At 35.3% G+C, this 17,617-nt stretch overlaps 2 protein-coding genes across 4 annotated transcripts; one reads left to right on the top strand and one right to left on the bottom strand.

Annotated features, from left to right (window-relative positions):
• The first annotated feature begins 723 nt into the window (after positions 1 to 723).
• LOC115986659 (CTP synthase-like) lies at positions 724 to 7,873 on the top strand. Of its 3 annotated transcripts, none has more exons than XM_031109891.1 (22): positions 724 to 829; positions 1,321 to 1,465; positions 2,070 to 2,149; positions 2,448 to 2,534; positions 2,665 to 2,715; positions 2,808 to 2,925; positions 3,008 to 3,064; positions 3,168 to 3,232; positions 3,391 to 3,474; positions 3,583 to 3,633; positions 3,753 to 3,815; positions 3,908 to 3,954; positions 4,102 to 4,171; positions 4,258 to 4,320; positions 5,411 to 5,500; positions 5,582 to 5,620; positions 5,746 to 5,973; positions 6,079 to 6,164; positions 6,386 to 6,434; positions 6,547 to 6,627; positions 6,777 to 6,870; positions 7,293 to 7,873. In XM_031109891.1, exons 2-22 carry the CDS (start codon positions 1,348 to 1,350, stop codon positions 7,544 to 7,546), a joined length of 1,875 nt encoding a protein of 624 aa, XP_030965751.1. In that variant the 5' UTR covers positions 724 to 829; positions 1,321 to 1,347; the 3' UTR covers positions 7,547 to 7,873. The 3 variants fall into 3 exon arrangements, with proteins under 3 accessions (XP_030965751.1, XP_030965749.1, XP_030965750.1); XM_031109889.1 differs by having other exon boundaries at positions 731 to 838; XM_031109890.1 differs by lacking the exon at positions 724 to 829 and adding an exon at positions 1,000 to 1,108.
• Positions 7,874 to 8,921: 1,048 nt separating this feature from the next.
• LOC115985868 (ABC transporter D family member 2, chloroplastic) lies at positions 8,922 to 17,297 on the bottom strand. The gene is made up of 9 exons (XM_031108764.1): positions 16,581 to 17,297; positions 16,427 to 16,494; positions 15,219 to 15,545; positions 14,960 to 15,124; positions 12,015 to 12,243; positions 11,276 to 11,505; positions 10,830 to 11,154; positions 9,828 to 10,099; positions 8,922 to 9,387 (listed from the first exon to the last, which is right to left on the bottom strand). The coding sequence occupies exons 1-9, from the start codon at positions 17,083 to 17,085 to the stop codon at positions 9,202 to 9,204; spliced, it is 2,307 nt and encodes a 768-aa protein (XP_030964624.1). The 5' UTR covers positions 17,086 to 17,297; the 3' UTR covers positions 8,922 to 9,201.
• Between the last annotated feature and the right edge of the window lie 320 nt (positions 17,298 to 17,617).

The raw sequence follows: 17,617 nt of genomic DNA, 5'->3' as shown, positions 1-17,617 counted from the left end.
CATCCTCTAATTGTCTTTCTATGCAAACACTTAACAATATCTGCTTCCTTTTGTTTTGATTCTTCCAACTTTGAAAAATCTTTTTAGGAAAAGACCAATTATAGAAAAGCTATGAAAATATAAAATAAAATAAAGCCAAGAAAGAGCGAATCTGGAAGAAACCCTAGTAAGTAAAAAAAATGACAAATAATAATAATAATAATGCCACACTAGGGATTTTAATAGGTTTTTATTGGTTTTTAATTTTTATTTAAGAAAGTTTCAACCTATGGCGTCTACTTCTGATGATAGTTCTTTTATCATCAGATCAAGACACTAATCAGTTTTTGGTGTAGGGGAGATTGAACCTCAAATCTTTTATACAACCATTAAAAATTTTACCAATTGAATTAACTGAAACCCACTTTATTAGTTCTTATTTAGATCTATTATAGTATTATTTTGCCATTTATATTAATAATAATAATGTTATGTTGGGAATTTTAATAAATTTTTATTAGTTCTTATTTAGGTCTATTATTACAGTAATATTTTTCCATTTATATTAATAATTAGTCAATGAAATATTTTGTAGATATTTTTGTGGTTTTAGAGTTATTTAAGAAAAACAAAAAGGAGAAAAAAAAAATCAAGAGGTTGATATTGTTTTTTTTTGTATTTATAAGAAAAAGGAAAAAGAAAAAAGAAAAAAGAAAAAAGAAAAAAAAGAAAAGAGGAGGCATAAAAATAGAGCGAAGAGAGTTTAAGAGCTAGAGTTTGAGAGCCCGCCGCCTGAGAGAGATTGTGAACTCATCTCTGAACTCAAAAACTGAAAGACACAGAAACAAAGGTAACAAAGGTAGGTTTGGGTACTAATGACAAACTCTTTCTTGGTACAATACTAAGCTTTAACACACAAAAAACACGGTTCCAAAATTACTTTCATTGAATCCAATTCTACTTTCTTGTCTCATTCTTTCGTTTTTTGGTCTTTCTTTTTTATTAATCTTTATTCAAAAGCGGAATCTTTTTCTTTTTGAGAGAAAGAGAGAGAGAGACACGCTCCACAAATCCCCGCAAAGAAAAGAAAAAAAGTGTAGACTTTGTAAAAACCGCCATTGTGAACAAGGTTACATTTTTCTCTCCGTTCAGACTGTCTGTTTGATAATATTGTATATAAAATCCCAAAGGGAGAACTGGGTCTTTCTGGATTACTTAAACCACCGCTATTCTAAACCAGTTTTTTTGTTTTTGTTTTTTGGGTTGTGTGCTTTTTGAGTTTGTGTAATAATTAATTTTGTGTTATTGTGATTGTTGTTGTTGTTTGGTTTCGTTTGGAAGGAATTGGTATAAAAAGAGAGAGAGAAAATGAAGTATATATTGGTGACGGGTGGTGTAGTAAGCGGTCTTGGCAAAGGGGTCACTGCTAGTAGCATTGGACTTCTGCTTATAGCTTGTGGACTTCGTGTAACTTCAATTAAAATTGGTATACCACTCTTTCATTCCTCATTTTCTCATTTACAGTCATTGCTTTGCATTTGGATTTCAAACAAAAATGGGATTTTTTTTAATATATTAATTATAATGGAAATATGGTGATTTTTGCCCCCTTTTCTTATTTAACTTTTGATTGCTAATGAAGTTTTTTAATTAGTGGATTGGCTGAACAATTAAGCAGCTATAAGCTAATGCATACCAAGACCATCTATTTCCAGTAATCCTTTTCAGAGGACTATGGTGCCATTTCCATCAAATAGATATTTTGCTCATAATATAAACCAATGTTTCTATTGTAAGGAATCAAATTCTTAATTTTTCATAGAAATGGCAATCCTTTGAGTGCCATTATCTTGTTAAAAGTGTTGATGCTTAATTTAAATTTACCATCTTGAATGCCAAATTCTTGAAAAAAAAGGTTATGCAGGTCAAGCATGCTTAATGCACTCTCTCTTTTACATGTCACTAAAAGGGTCATTTCTCATTGCTGGTCCAAACCTTAGTGAGGTATTGGGAGGGAGGTGGCTTGAAAAGGTTCAAACTATATATTTGCATTATTCTTATTATGTTCTAAATTGGTTATATACATGCAGATCCTTACCTGAACACCGATGCGGGAACCATGTCTCCTTTTGAGCATGGGGAGGTATTTGTCTTAGATGATGGCGGTGAGGTAAGTTAAATTCTGGATTATTTTCTGTTCGTCTATTATCATACAAGGTGGGAAAGAACAAAGGCATACCAAATATCAGCTTTTCCTAAATAGAATTATAAATGCAAGCCAAAGAGTGTTCTGATTCTACTTTGGACCATACTTTCACTGGTTTTATGGGTTATCTGTGTTCATCTCCTATTGTTGAAAGCACATGCATTGATGTTCTGATTACTATGCTTTCTCTAAGGAGGGTGTGTGCGTTTCATGTTTTCATTTTATAGAAAGAATATGACTGGTTTTTTGTTTTGTTTTGAAGGTGGACCTTGACCTTGGAAACTATGAACGGTTTTTAGACGTTAAGTTAACCCGTGACAACAATATTACAACTGGAAAAATATATCAGGTATACTGAAATGAATTCTCCCACTGTTTGTAGTGAAGTCTACCAATTTGAGTTAGTATGAAAAATCATGTGAGCTCAGTATCCCAGAGAATTATTGCTGTCTTTAATTCTTTTTCTTGATGTTTAACAGTCTGTTCTTGAGAAGGAGAGAAAAGGAGACTACCTTGGAAAGACTGTCCAGGTCTTTTTGACATTCAAATTCTTTCCTTGTACTAAGCTTTCCATTTTATTATATGGATTCTGAATTTTGTTTTTCCCTTTGCTTTACTCTAGGTTGTTCCACACATTACAGATGCCATTCAAGAGTGGATAGAGCGTGTTGCAAAAATACCAGTGGATGGACAAGAAGGTCCAGCCGATGTTTGTGTCATTGAATTGGGTGGAACTATAGGTATGTTAAAATATTTTATGTGTATTAAGATGAGCCCTTCCCTTGTTATTATAAAGATTAAAATAAATTTGTCTTGATGCAGGTGACATTGAATCTATGCCATTCATTGAGGCGCTTGGCCAATTTTCATACCGTGTAGGTAAGATCAATGAGAGCATCATCTAATTTTGCAGGTTCTTGTAAGTAAAATTTTTTTATTGAGTTTATTTGAGCTGGTTTTACCCAAGTGTTTCTGGTATTAGGCCCTGGTAATTTCTGCTTAATTCACGTCAGCCTCGTCCCTGTTCTCAATGTTGTTGGTGAGCAGGTATATAATACATCATTTTTTATTTGTGGGGCATACTAGTTCTAAGTTTTGTAAATGTGAATTGCACTTGAGTATAGAATCATTGATTTTGCTGTCTTATATTTTCCAAAAACAGCATGGCTTTAATTAATAGAGTGCTCAAAATTTTCAATTTATAGAAAACAAAACCTACCCAGCATAGTGTTCGGGGACTCAGAGGAATGGGGTTGACACCAAATATTCTTGCTTGTCGTAGTACAAAGGTTTCCTTCTTTCCCTCACTTTATTTTTCTTTCAGCAACTTAATTTGACTGCAGTAGTCTCAAAGATCCTTTCTTTCTTTCTTTTTTCTGTTGTTATGGTTTTGACAGGCACTTGATGAGAATGTAAAGGGGAAACTTGCTCAATTTTGCCATGTGCCGGTAAAATCACCTAGATACTTGCACATATGCACATGCGTGTGTGCTGGACGTTCTTTCCTTTGCGTTTCTCTAAACCATTAGTTACAATATTATTCTAAGAAGAACTGACTTATTTACAGGCAGAAAATATTGTCACTCTCTATGATGTTCCAAACATATGGCACATTCCCTTGCTATTAAGAGTAAGTAATTTCTTTTATCAATTCTGAAACTGGTTGTGGTTATAATTGTTGCACGGCAAGAAATTGAAAATCTCTCTCTCTCTCTGAAATAGGATCAGAAGGCACATGAAGCAATCCTGAAAGAGCTGAACCTTCTAGGGTTTGTCTTTCTAACTCACTCTATTTTTGCTGTGTAATCTGTTTCTCGCTTCTTTCGCTGCATCTCTTTTATGGGATTAAAATTTTGTCAAAAATGTTTAAGTCTATCGTTTTTCTTGTGGCCCATTAACGTTTCTATAATTTCCAGTGTTGCTAGAGAGCCTGCTTTAAAGGAATGGACTGTGAGGACAAAAGTTTCTGACATGTTACACAAGCCTGTGGGTCTCAAGCGTCTCATATATGCTTTGGATTGATTTATTGAATAATGTGAAGAATAATGCTTTAACTTCCATCTATGTTACAGGTTAGAATTGCCATGGTTGGAAAATACACTGGCCTTTCAGATGCATACCTCTCTGTTTTAAAGGTAAGTTGCTTTATTGTTCAATGATTTGGAAATCCAGTTTCCATTAATTATCATAATTATCTTTTTCAATGTCATATTTATGTGTTACTTATTTGTTTCCCTCTCCTCTCCCATCTCCCTCCGTTCCAAACATACTCTTACATTTATCATAGTTCTGCATCCAATCTAATTAATTTAGAGCAATAGTATTTGCATTTCTACAACTTGCATTAACTACTTGTACAATTTGAAATAACATATTGTGTATCTGCCCCGGTGTGTATGCATGTGCAAATTTGCCTTTTGATACATGACTAAATATTTGTCTTATTTTCTATTTAGTGCTTGTTAATGTTGAGGGTATTTTTTTTTTTTTTTCCTAATGAAGTTGCTCGATAATGGGTCACACATAATTATACTTTTAGAAAAGCTTGTAAACATTAAAGGATAGATTATCATTTGAAGTTAATTGTTTCACATTTTGTATGGTCATATATTTATATTTAATATTTCAATATAGATACTTTCAACAGTTTAGCAACTATTATATGCAATTCAAACTGTCTCATTGCAGCAGATGCGTGTTTAGGGATTATATGACTGTAGCTTTGTTGAACAATTATCCATGTAACACCATTTTGAAACAGCCTACTTGGTCCTTATTTCAGATGTGTGTTTACGGTTTATATGCTCCCCACCTCCTGGTGCAGGATAGCAACCTTCTTAATTTTAACTGGACAGATTTGTCCTTCAATTTACACTTGAAATAAGGCTACTGGGCATATTTGTGCACGCACACAAGGGTTAAAGATATGAATAAACAATTTGCCTTAGTTATCTGGCTGCAAGGGTTAAAGATAAACCTTTACAATATACCATTCTGTCATGCTATATGGATGTCATGCATACATTTTGTATGTATTAAGTGTTCTTTATTTATTTTTTGTTCACATCATGCCAATGAATGGAGCTATAGCTCATAATAATGGGATGGAGGGTGAAATCGTGGGTTCAAGAACCACTAGTCCGTGTGTGACCAATAAAAAACCATACATATCATGCTTCTAAAGTTGTGACACTTCAGGTTATAATATATAGCTTCTTCTTCCAGGCTCTTTTGCATGCCTCTGTTGCTTGCTGCAGGAAGCTTGTTGTAGATTGGGTTGCAGCGGGAGAACTTGAAGACATTACTGCAAAAGAGGTGGGTACTGAATTGTACTTATCTTACGCTTGTTTATTGTAAATGTTTTACAAATTGACTATTATTTCCTAATACTTGCAGGCCCCTGAAGTTTATAAGGCAGCATGGGATCTTTTGAAGGTGATTCTACTTGAAGAATTGATTGCCTTATAATAATCTTCTGTTTCTATGTACATTACATTGAATTTATAAATTAATGTAGATTTATTTTGCCCATTACCCTTCTAAACAGTCTTCCATTGCAGGGTGCTGATGGTGTTCTTGTTCCAGGAGGGTTTGGTGATAGAGGAGTGCAAGGGAAAATTCTTGCAGCAAAATATGCTCGAGAGAATAATGTTCCATACCTAGGTATTTGTCTTGGGATGCAAATTGCTGTCATTGAGTTTGCACGATCTGTTCTTGGTTTGCATGATGCCGACAGTACTGAGTTTAATACTGAAACAACAAATCCTTGTGTAATATTTATGCCAGAGGTAAGTAATTGTAAAAGAGTTGAAGTGTGTGTGTTTGTGTGTATATATCTTTGTATGGTAATCAATGTTCAATCTAGTTAAGCTAGTGTCTGTTCTACTTACTAGGGTTCAAAAACTCATATGGGAGGTACTATGCGTCTGGGATCAAGGAGGACTTACTTCAATGTTCCTGATTGCATATCTGCAAAGTTGTAAGGACTTCGGACTGACTTAAGATTGCATGCATTCATATGCCACTCACACTTCACAACTTGCTTGGGGTATCCTTTAATAATGATAAATGTGCTTTGTATTCAATAATTTATCTCCATATAGGAACTTATGATAACACCATATCACATGATTATATAAATGGATCCTCATCAAACATTCTCAGCTCTAACCTGGCAATATGATTTGGAATTATGTTTAGGTATGGGAATGTAGGTTTTGTTGATGAGCGACATCGGCATAGATATGAGGTAAATTTCTCCACTGTTTTACATGGTCAAGGTATACACTCTTTATCAAAAAGATGCAGTATATACTACACTCCTGATTGAGTAGTCACTAGAAATTATTGATGGTGTACAGGTCAATCCAAATATGATATCACAACTTGAAAATGCTGGTCTATCATTTGTTGGCAAAGATGAAACTGGTCAGCGCATGGAGGTATGTATTGTAGCAGGAGATGTCATACTGTATTCTATATAAATTAAGTTTATGGGGTTGAACCAAATACTAGAATCTTCAGTTCTTCAACTTCATATTTATTTTTATTTATAGTAAGTATGAGCATTTTATTGGTATAATGAATGCAGATTATTGAGTTGCCCAGTCATCCGTACTTTGTTGGTGTTCAGTTCCATCCTGAATTTAAGTCAAGACCTGGGAAACCGTCTGCACTGTTCTTAGGTACTTCTAAATCCCAATTGTTGATTTCATTAGCATCTCTCTCCCTTTTAACCAAGTGCTGATGCAAGGCAAGTACTAATAAAATTATTTGATATGTTGGTGATTGTTACTAAAAGGTTGAGCCAGTACTTATATGTCAACAATGCATTGATTTATAGATTATTTCCAACCTTCATCATCGACATAGTAAATATGCACCTTTGTGCCTGGTCCCCAAAATTGGGACTATACTTGTTCATTTTTTCTCATGTACCATCTGCAAATAGAAATATTTCCTCGTTATGTACTGTTAGTCATCATTTATGTTTGCTATAAATGTATAAATGTGCCCTATTCACTAAATGGCTAGAATTCAATGGCTTTACTTCATGAATGTGCATCTGTAATAATGGGCTGATATAAATTCTATGTCATGTTTACAGGACTAATTGCAGCAGCATGTAAGAACTTGGAGAATTTTCTACATGATAATGGGCACATAAGAAAGTCAGTGACCAATGGGATGAGTAATGGACACTCAATGGTGAAAACCCACATAAATGGAGGCACAATTAAGTCTTCCAATGGTCCTGTACATGGTGTGTATAGCAATGGTCATGGTCATGGTCATAACAATGGTAATGGTCATGGTCATAGCAATGGTCATGGCAATGGTAATGGCGTGCACTTGGAATGAAGTTGCTGATTCTCTTATAGCAGTTTCTTCCGCACGCGTCCTTCTCTCAAAAGGGCTTTTTGGTAGCCATCGGTTTTGTCTGTACAGCTGTTGAGGATGGGTAGAAGTTTTAGCTTGGGAGATGTCTTTTGGATGAGGGTGGTGGTGGTGGTGGTTAAGTCTTTTGAATGACGGCTTATGTTTCCAAGAAGTATATGCTGAAGTTGTAAAATTAATTTTGTTGGACTGAGTTTCCTATTTTCGCAAGGACAAACTTGCTGGCTATGGAAAAGAAAAAGAGATGTATGGACCAGTTTCTAATACATGAGAGCAAATCGTTTTTTTACATTTTTGCCATGATTGAAAATCACTAGGAAGTGTACGTGCAAATGTGATAGTAACATTACTTGATTTTTAAGTCGCATGGCATAGAACAGTTTTTGCAACTTGAAGTTTTGAAAGAGAAACAAGAATTGGATATGGTTGTTAAAGGGACCTCCTTTTTTCTTTTCTTTTTTTCCTTCTATAGAAACTAATTCCTAGGCCCTCTTTAAGGGCCAGTTCCGTCAGTTTTGAAAGAGAAACATGAAGTAGATATATGGTTGTTAAAGGGACATTTTTTCTAATAGAGTCCTTGTAAGGGCCACTAGTGTCAGTTTTAAAACAGAAACATGAGGTATATATGGTTGTTAAAGGGACAGATTTTCTATAGAAACAAGCTCCTTTATATGGTTGTTAAAGGGACAGATTTTCTATAGAAAAAAGCTCCTAGGCCCCTCTAAGGGCCACCCTTTCATATTAAATTAGGACTACTTATTGTTTCAGAGGCCGAGGAGCCATTAGGCCCCCCCTGCCCTCTATCCGCCAGGTAACCCCCCATACACATGGAGCTTGCAAGTTCGATACCATTTGTCTCGATATGAGAGAGCATCATATCCAAAAATGATGCTCTCTCATATAAGCTTAAATGACCTATTGCTTGTCCGCCGCACGTGTTGCATTTATCCCACACTCACACTCATATCCAATTAGACAACCTAGTGCTTGTCCGATGTGGGATCTAGCACATGACCACACAACTCATCCAATTAGACACTCACAATCTGGATATCATAATTAATGACCTGATTCATTGAAATTTTAACCTACAACAGTACATGAAAAGACAGGATGGAAGAATTTGGGACCCCAAGTCAAGCCATCTCCCTTGAACTCGATGATACAGAATTTGCAATACCAAAAACCTGGCATTAGAATTTTGGTCCAACCGTCCAAGAAAGGAATACGAAATCCTCACCCCACTTTTAAAAAGAACAAAGAAATAATGATAAAGGTGGACTCCATCTAGGTCTCTGTTAAGCCACTAGAGACGTTAAGTTGGAAAATAGAGAATTCATTGAAAGTGGAAGAGGAAAATTTGAATAACTGCTTGAAACATAGTGGCTATAAGTATATACAGGCATGGACGTATATGACCAGGTAATTCAACTGCCATTTTCAAGTACAAATCTCAATTTAGAATTCTCCTTCCCATTTTGGAGCATTGAAGCCACCTTGCAAAAGACAGCAAACAACACTGAATAATTTCCAGGAAGCCCACAATTATAGCTTCAATTTATTATACACTGTGTCACGATTAATCAATTCAATGTGCCAGTTGTGCTGCGTACCCACAATTATAGCTTCAATTTATTATACACAGTGTCACGATTAATCAATTCAATGTGCCAGTTGTGCTGCGTATTATTGGGGTCTGTTGTGGATATACGTAAGTTCCTGTTGTGGTAGTCATAAAGAGTTCGCCGATGGCCAACGCTAATATATGTGATGCCTGCTGCTCCAATCTGCTGGTATAAATGAGCCTGCAAACAGAAGCACAACCATTAAAATCTCAAGTTGAATTGAAGAGGGATCATGCCATCTTAACTCAACTCAACAACCTCTTGGCTGCCTGAAATATTAGCAGCCTAGTAGTCTTGACTTCAAATGTACACACAAGTTTGATTTGCCTGTGTGGAGTACAAGCAAACAGCAATTCCGCCACCATAATTTCTTCCATACTTCCAGTGGATCCATATCTCCTTGTCTAGTATTTACACATATAGTAAAAAACTTGGAATCTCCTAAAAATTCAATTAACTAGAAGTCCACAGGATCCATATTTACTGGACAGGAAAGGTATATTACTTTAAACAAAGACATCTTTCAATTCCCACATAGGGAGAATAAAGCAATGTGGTGCATTCCTTAATCTAAAAATAAAACTTGCATTGTAAAATAGAAGATTAAAAATCCATGATACCTCATTGGCTTCATCTAAAGCACTGGTAGATTCATCCAATAGAACCAATTTTGGTTTTGAAAGCAAAAGACGTGCAAAAGCAAGTCGTTGCTGCTCTCCAAGTGAAAGAACACTAGACCATTCACATGTTGAATCCAGACTACCAAAACGAGGCAATATATAGCCAAGACGAACATCCTCTAAGGCCTGTATTAGATCATCGTTTGTGGGCTTACTAGGTTTCTCAATTTCATTTCCTGAGATTTGTGCACGCATCAAGAAAGGCAGTAAACCTGAAACAAATTTGATTACACTCAAAACATCAAACTTGAGAATGCTTAAACAAAAAGGACTTGATACATGGCAAAGATGAGTAGCCAAAGGATATAAAATCACTCAATATAATAATTAGATAAATCAACATGGCATGTTTTTTGTCAATTAGTGTATAAGCTAATATAGAAAGCATAGAGGTATCTGAACTCTTAAGGTCTTTGTTAGTACATCAATGTATGATGTGTTTGATATACATTGTTGGTCCACTTTCTAATAGCTTAAGCTTTTAGGACAAGCGGTTTAAAACAGAGCATCGGAGCCTTGGCTATCAACGAAGTCTTCAGATCGAATCCTAATAATCGAAGTAACCGCTGTTTGTTCTAATTATTTTTCAGTGTTTATGACTCTGTGGAGGGCCCACATTTAGTTCATGGTGTTGGATGTGCTTGCACATTTAGGAGATGAATTATAATGTATAAGCTTAAAATGCATTGTTGAACACATTTCTTATCAAGGTAAGCTTTTTGTACAATCATTGTCTAACACTCTTTGATCATAATCCAATATCCTATAGCAAAGATCCATCAATTACCATTTACCATATATATTTAACTAAGAATTTTTTATTTCCACTTTCTTGTTCAAATGTCCTTCAAATTACAAACGAATTGAGCAGAAAATGCTAGAGATATTATCTACTATAGTTTTTAACATTTGAAATTAAAAAATAAAAAAATAATTACATACCAGTTGGTTTAGCACTATCTGAGTTGGCAACTGCATCTTCAGCCCACATAGGATAAAGCAATTGCTGACGAAGTGTTCCCAAAACCATATACGGTCTTTGAGGAAGGAAAAATATGCCTCTAGAATTTCTATTTATGTGTCTTTTAAGTTCCCCATGTGTATCATGTATTGTATTTGCTTCAGGAAGATCCCCATCTGAAGAAATTGATGACTGAGGATATTGCCCATCATCTACATAGAATGTGACTCTTCCTCTTCCAGTACTCCAAAGACCAGCCAAAGCTCTTAACAAGGAAGTCTTACCACTCCCGCTAGGCCCTGTAACCTGTTAGCACAGGTACATACCAGTATATGTCTTCAACACCCATAAGCTTGCAGAGGTTAGTCCCATCCCACCCCCCCCCCCCCCCAAAAAAATAAATAAATAAATAAAACAAACCACTCACCAGCAAATGATCCTTCTCATTGATCACCAATGATAAGTCTCTAACCAGTGTAGCTTTGCTTGGAGTCCGTAGGGTCAAATTCTCTATATCCAGTAACTTGTCTTTGGGCATTGATCCATTAGACTCCAGTACAGGTGAACTTCTAACACTATTGTATACAAGACATATCTCTTCTGAGGGGTCAGAAAGACTTTTAGAGCTGCTGCTATCTAAAATGTCATCAAATTCACCTGCATATGTGGAGGGCCAAGTCTGTTATCATTAGGTAAATAAGCATTCAAATTCAAAGATCTACAGCTACCCCATAGAGGATTCCCAATTTCACCAAGTCATGCGAAATGGATCGCACATTTGAGAATACCTTGAATCATTGATAAATTTATGAATGTGTGACTTTTTTTTTTTTCAGATAATAGCTGAAAAAAAAAAGTGTATAGGAAAAAAAAAATCTCACACGGTGACATTGACATGCTTTTATCCCATTACACTAGATATCCATGGTGAACTCCAGGAACCCAAAGGGATAAGAATAAGCACAGCAAGCTTTCCAGACATGGTATATCTATAGCAGAGTAAAAAATGCACCCATGTTTCCCCAAATCTTGTATCTTATCCCTTTTTCATTGAGATTTCCAAGCACTATGGGCCACATGGGTAGCTCACTTAACAGTGTTGTAATTGCTCAAAGATGTAATGGAGCCTAATTATAAAAGGAAAAAAAAGGACCAAAGTACAGCACCTAGTCGATCAATGACAGCTGAAAATGCGCTGATAGACTGAAACTGGTAAACAATGAGAGAGAAGTCTCCAAGGATATGATTGAAAGCAGATACTGACTGATTAATGACACCAAACTCAATTTTTCCTGAAAAGTACATGGGCGCAACAACAGCAGCAGGAAGAATTTGAATGAGGTAACGATAGCCATTGGTGAAGAAATCTAGATTTCTAGAAGATATCAACAATTGCTGCAAAGAAAAACAATAAAAGTATTCCATCCTTTAGAGTGGACCACAGGTATCATTTAAATAATAGGACTTCAACATGATAATAAAAACTTGAATTAGTTGATAATCAATGAGAAGCTAGATGAGAACCAATAAAAAGGAAAGTAGGGAGAGTAAAATGTTTTGGCCCTGATTAGTGTCCATTTGGAAAAAAAGCAAAATGCTTTTTGCTTTTTGCTTTTTGTCTATGTTTTTTTTAAAAAAAAATTGAAATTAAGCCAACTTTTATCTTTTTGTCTCACATTTAGCAATAAGCTACCGAAAACCACAGGATACCAAATGGACACTTAATGTTAAAGGTATTAATATCAAAGGAAATATCAATATCAATTTGATAATCTATGAAAATTAATAGCAAAAATCATAGATGCAAATATGGAAAATTTTATAAATAAAATGCATATGTGGTTAGTATATGAGTAGGGTACTTAACAGTACACATTGTCAAATAAATTATATCCAGCAATAAAGTTATGTGAAATGAGTTCACAAATATTCAAAGTATCACAACATGATAACACACTACAAGTTTAATATTAGCTGCCTACAACCAGATAAGAGTTTTTGATCTCATTGAGTGAGGGTCACGGAAGTGTAACATGGTTTCTAACAATACTTATACTCTGTCACTAAATGTTCATAAAAGAAGAGAAATTCTCATCAAGAAATTCAATAAATAATGTTGTTTTTATGGCAATATTGGGCATATAGTCACATTATGTATATACAAACATAGGGGAGTTGTGTGTGTATGGGCTGGAAAAGTCTATAGTTGTCACTTCAAAGAGAAGCACAAATATGAGTTCTGTCTGCAAAGAGCTTTGCCGGCTGGAAACACTACCTAGTAAGATTGAGATCATGTTCTCCAAAAATTAAGTTTCCCTCCGTGGGGAAGAAAGGCAATCAATACCAACTTAACAGTTCCATAAGATTAAGGCCAAAATTTGACCACAAAAAATTAACCAAAAGCTAGGTCACTTGAATAAAGCAGACCGTACCACTTGTATAAATGTTGAAGTCAACCAAAATGACCCTAGCCTCAGTGGCGTTTTCTGTTATAAGAACTATCCTTTTTCTTTCTTTTTTTGGATAGGTAATCAAAGAAATATTATTAATGAAAATAGAAAGTAAAAATACAAGTTGTTCATGATGATGAACAACAAGAAAAGGATAAAACAAACAACAAAAAAGAGGGAAATCAAGAAACTAATCTAAGAGAAAACAAAAACTCAAAGAGAGAAGAACAATCAATAAAACCCCAACAACAAGACCACTCAAAAAGACTACACTGGCACAAAACCTTTAACTTTTCCAAAGTCTTCTCAGTGTCCTCAAAGGAATGACATTTTCGTTCCAGCCAAGCAATCCACATCAAGCAACCTATAATCAAATTCCAAATATTTGAAGTATGATTCACAAGCCATTGATGCCAACAAAATAAAAGTCTCACCACCAATCTTGGTATAACCCAATGAATACTGAAAGCCTGAAGCATAAAAGTCTAAAAGGTATATGTAACAGGACAATGAAGAAGAAGGTGGTCCACCAACTCCCCATCACAACGACACATACAACACCGATTTGCCAAAGAGCGACCCCTAAGCATGAGATTATCCAAAGTAAGAATTTAACCATGACCAGCTGTCCACAAAAAGAAAGCCACTCGCTTAGGAACCTTTGGTTTCCCAACACCCTTCCAAGGAAACAAAGAATCCTGAGTTCCTCGAATCGCATGGTAGAAAGACCTAGTGTCAAACTATCCTTGATGTTGAAGTTAACATCAATGATATCTTCAATCATGGAACTTCCTAAAGAAATACTCTTAGACTCTGGCAATGTAATAATAGCATTCCCCCTCCCACAACCTCATGCAAGAATATATGATGTAAATCATGTAAGCATATATTCAAGGTGTGAGACAAGCAGTTGTCAAATCAAAAGCATATGACTGCAATATAGCAAAACTTGGTTTGGAATTTGGGGCTAGTGGAAGTACATTCACATGAACAATAAATAAAATCATCCGCATAAGACAATGAAATTTAACGTCATTTGGCAAACTCCATGTTTACATATACAACAACGCCAACCAAACTCCACTATCAAAAATATATATTACAACCACACTCAACCAAATCTCACAAACACAAACTAACTCAAAACCCCACATAAACCCAAACTAATTCAAATCTCAACATCTCACTCACCCAAAAATAACTCTCAATACCAACAAACTCACAAAAGACCCTCGCAATTATAAAGCCCCAATACATTCAATTGGGCTCTGCCACTCAAACAATAGACAAACTCTAAACTCACACATGCATTCATCTTTCAACCCCAAAAGAACTACCAAACTACTCTTCAAAGAAACCCACTCATGTTCTTTTAAGAAAAATCTCCTATTCCTATATGAGAGAACCATATGAGCCAAAGCCACCAAAACCCTCAATATTAATGCTTATATCTAAGGCTCTAACTCCAATTCGTTGGTGAATGAGGAATACAAAATTACTTTTTTTGACTGGTAACACAAATTACTTTTGCTATGGAATAAACTTTCCTTCCACTAAAAAGAAAACCCAAATAGGTAACCAGGCCAAAATAGGAATTTGAGGCCATTTTTAATTATAGGAAAATGGAAACAGCATAAGGAAAAGAGTGAAAACATCCATACAGTCAAATTTTCAAAAGCACTTCTGAAGCGCTGCAGCAGAAGTTGCATTTCGTTATCTTCGCCACCATAAAAAGCAATTGATTCAGCATTTTCTCTAACGCGTACAAGTCCGTAACGAAAATCTGCTTCTTTCTTCTCTTGCAAGAAATTTAGAGTCACCAAACCCTGAAATTAGTAGTGAAACAGTCTCCAGTCAGTCAAACTGGTATTATCTTTATGGGAAAAATTCTACTGTATGTTGAAAACATAGGGTACTCACCTTTCCAAGAAAAACACTTAAAGCTGTTCCACCAATCGAATACACAAGAAGAATGATAAACAGTGGAGGATAGATGCCATACAAGATGTTACTAAATGATATCAAGTCTACAGCAGAATTGAATAGTATCAAAGAGAAAGAAAGGGCTGTCCCAGTGAAGGAACTTAGATCATCAACAATCCGCTGATCTGGGTTGTCAATAATTGATTGTGATTGAATTTTGTAAAATGTCTGATTCCTCAGATAGCGTTCCATGTAATATCTAGTCATCCAAGACCTCCATCTCAAAGCTAGAGTGTCTCTTGCATAATCTCTCAATACAAAAAACTGTAAAACAACAACATATAATGGGACAATTATATAAATATGATTAGATCAATGGTAAGGAAGGCAACGGCATTAACATAGCAAGATACTGCACACGAATTCTATGGTGGCAAAGAAAATGGATAGAAGTGGCTGCTCATATATAGGAAAACCCCTAGGACCAATCGGTTCATTTATATTTTCAAACCGGTACTTCTATGAATATGTTTGATATATCCATTTATGTGTCATTCTCATCTCCTTTTCTAATAAAAAATTTTTACTTACCAAAAAAATATGTTTGATATATGTGGAATTGGATACTTATCTCTAATATGCAGCCAAACAAAAACTGCAAAATAAACAAATCCCATGTTTCCATGATCTAATGGTAATTTCAAGTTCTATGTCTGTACTTGAATAATTTATGCAGATGGGTGTTAGAATTCATATAGAGATCACTTAGAAAAAATAAGACTTTACTTTAAAATAACTGAGGAAGGAAGGGTAGATCACAAATTTGTTCAAAACAAGTAGTTATGATCAAAGCTCTATTTTTTCTTTTGTGGGGGGGTGTTTTTAATGCATTCAAATAGCTAGAACAGAGGGCTGAATTGATGGGGTTTCCTAAGTAATGAAAAATGTCAAGTTAATTGAACTGTGTTTGACATTAAAAGTTAGGGGGAGTGTTTTTCCTTGTTTATCTCACTCACATAACATTAAGTAATAGGCCAATAGGGTGTTGTTGACAAGTTAAGGTAAAACCAACCTCATGTTAAATTATGAACTATACTAAACAACATTGCAGGAAATCGTTTTTCAAAAGAAGACAGGTAGGTATTAGCAGAGGAAATGGAAATGGAAATGGAATACCTAAGAAAGTGGAGCAAAATTGTGCTCACCGGAATTCCACCAGCAAAGGCACCCAGGTAATACAGAAGTTGCTTCGTGAATTGTTCTTGGTCCTTGTCTAAAAAAGTTTAACAAAAAACAGTTATAGTAATAATAGAGAAGAGAAGAAATGGTAGTTAAGTTAGAAAGTAGTAGTGAAAGTACTGGCAAGAGCATTGTAGAAGTCACGGCCGAGGAAGTTGAAGCCGACACTGATGCCTGTGGTTGCTAGAGTGAGAGCAAACACAGCCGCCAACTGCCATCTGGCTTGGACTTTGTCTTCTTCACAATACCAATATGGGGCTGCCACCTTCCAGAATCTCCTCACAAGCGTTTGGAGATCAGGGCCCTTTCTATTACTGTTATTATTGTTGTTATCCACTTCTTCTTTTTCATTTGACTCTGGGGTTGAGGTTGAAGAAGAGTCATTGGATGATGATGATCTGGTGGCAAAACTGGTCCTCCTCCTACTTCTGGGTCGACTCCTAACATTGGTAACACTGGACATAATAGTTGATGAATGTCTAGAGAAACAGAAACCAACTTTTACTACTTTACTTCGCTTTTGGTTTTGGTATCGGTTTGTGCAACTGCAACACATGGTTGACAGACTCTGTGCCTGTTGTGTCTGTACAACTCCAACTCCAACTCCAACTCCAACTCCCATCATTTTTCTTTTCTTTTTTCTTTTTCTTTTCTGGGTAAAACCTACAAAATTATAACTAACTCATTTTAGCCATTCTTTGTTCTTCAACCAATACATTGTAAAATTGTCCCCTAGGCTAGGCTAGAAAGTACAAACTCTCTCTCTCTCCTTCTTCCGGTTGCTTTCTCTGAGTTCTAGTTTGACTTTTTTAACTTTTTCTCTTCTGTTTATCTATCAACCAATTATCTTTATCTGCTACTACATGGGGGAAGTCTTGTCTTAACTCTTTGCGATCCTAGAGATGCCACGCCACCCTCACATCTTCTCTACATTTTCAGCCTTTCTTTTTTTTCATCTATACAAATTTTCCCTACTTTGATTTGCTGGCCTGTCATTATTAAAATACAAAAGATAACCTTTTAATTCTTGAAGGCCAAAAAAATGTATGATATTAGCTTTAAAAACCATCATTTAATTTATTTTTATTATTATTTATAAGTCTTATTATAATTTTTGTACTATTTATGGTCTCATTATACTATTTCAGCTATTTTTT

Source organism: Quercus lobata, chromosome 4 (assembly GCF_001633185.2).
Source record: "Quercus lobata isolate SW786 chromosome 4, ValleyOak3.0 Primary Assembly, whole genome shotgun sequence".
NCBI classification, from domain to species: Eukaryota; Viridiplantae; Streptophyta; class Magnoliopsida; order Fagales; family Fagaceae; genus Quercus; species Quercus lobata.
The sequence above is the reverse complement of the archived record's forward strand: the minus strand, read 5'-3'. Positions and strand labels throughout refer to the sequence as shown.